At 62.2% G+C, this 1,501-nt stretch overlaps 1 protein-coding gene across 1 annotated transcript in view; it reads left to right on the top strand.

Annotated features, from left to right (window-relative positions):
* The window catches only part of PTBP1 (polypyrimidine tract binding protein 1), a gene marked incomplete at its 3' end in the record, with an annotated part of 6,229 nt that extends 4,729 nt beyond the window's left edge, over positions 1-1,500 (top strand). The window contains exons 5-7 of the mRNA XM_013008404.2: positions 715-748; positions 1,103-1,195; positions 1,283-1,500. Of these exons, the coding sequence (XP_012863858.1) occupies positions 715-748; positions 1,103-1,195; positions 1,283-1,500 (345 nt within the window). The remainder of the gene's footprint in view (positions 1-714; positions 749-1,102; positions 1,196-1,282) is intronic.
* Position 1,501: the final 1 nt, after the last annotated feature.

Raw genomic sequence — 1,501 nt, 5'->3', positions numbered from 1 at the left:
GGGGAGTGGGGCACTCAGATGAGTGAACTGCTCTGGGATCCTTCCCTCTGGATTCACGGGATGACCGTTAAGTCAGCGTTTCAGTCTGTCCTCCTGTCTGCCTACAACTACTGCTTCTTCCCAGGCTGCGGGCAGAGCAGGCCAGCCCCTCGGTGGGGGACGGGGCGCTGGCAGGCCAGCGCTGCACTAACACCGCCTCACCTCGCGGACCGACGGGGGCAGGAACGGGGTGGGGGGCGGGGCCTCCTGCCAGCCAGAGCAGGTTGCCCACTGTGCCACCGCAGGCCGCGAGGTGAGCCGACTGCAGCGTGTGCCTAGACCGTGGCTGAGGGGACAAGATAGTTATTTTCTTATGTTTTACTGACCTGTGTTTTTGCTACTTTTTTTTCTTTTCTCCCCTTCCCCTCTCCCGGTTTTTTTTCTTGCCCTGATCCGGAATTTCTTTGCCAACTGACTGCACGGTACTTCTGCTTCCTGTTGTTGCTTGAAACAAACAAAACATAAATAAACAAACAAACAAACCAAATTCCCCCTCAAACCCTGCTCTCCGGAAACCAACCTGCCCTTGAATATTAACCACCTTGACAACTCCATCATCCATCAACCATGCCGCACGCCTGCGGGGACCGCCTTCCTCGTGGTGGACGGCCGCAACTCGCTCCCCCTGACTCTCCCTCTCCCTGTCCCTCCGCTGCCTTGCTCTGCTGTCTCTAGAGAGTCACGCCCCAAAGCCTCTTTATTCTCTTCGGTATGTTATCGTTCCCACTTCCTCTCCCCGAGTGTACTGTGAGGTGGCACTGGCTCAGCCTGGCACTGGCGCGGTGTGCGTGTGGCCGTGTGCGCGTGCAGCTCCTGGGGTCCCCGCATGCCGTCCTACGTGGCCTGTGCTGGGGGCGGGGAAGGTGGCTGCCCCTTGGTGGCGCACCCCCGGCCTGGGGTCACTGTGGCTGACCTCAGCTCTTGAGAGGTGCCCTGTGGCCACAGGTCCCCCAGGGCAGAGTGATGGGAGCCTGGCGGGTGTGGGGGTTGGGGGTGCTTCGGGGAGACCGGCCGGCCCGTCCCCCCTCCCCCCGGCACTCAGGCCCCTGTCGGGTTTTTGAAGGCGTGTACGGGGACGTGCAGCGCGTGAAGGTCCTGTTCAATAAGAAGGAGAACGCCCTGGTGCAGATGGCCGATGGCAGCCAGGCCCAGCTGGGTGAGTCCTCGTGGGGGGCCTGTGGGGAGGCTGGGGCTGGGGTTGGGCCCCCACCTTCAACAGCCCCTGCCCTCTGCCCGCCCACAGCCATGAGCCACCTGAACGGACACAAGCTGCACGGGAAGCCCGTGCGCATCACGCTGTCCAAGCACCAGAACGTGCAGCTGCCCCGAGAGGGCCAGGAGGACCAGGGCCTGACCAAGGACTACGGCAACTCGCCACTGCACCGCTTCAAGAAACCCGGCTCCAAGAACTTCCAGAACATCTTCCCGCCCTCCGCCACCCTGCACCTCTCCAACATCCCGT

Source organism: Echinops telfairi, unplaced genomic scaffold (genome assembly GCF_000313985.2).
Source record: "Echinops telfairi isolate 266 unplaced genomic scaffold, ASM31398v2 ScPeMD7_7459;HRSCAF=8497, whole genome shotgun sequence".
Taxonomy (NCBI): domain Eukaryota; kingdom Metazoa; phylum Chordata; class Mammalia; order Afrosoricida; family Tenrecidae; genus Echinops; species Echinops telfairi.
Note: the sequence above shows the minus strand (reverse complement) of the source record. Positions and strands in the feature narration are given on the sequence as shown.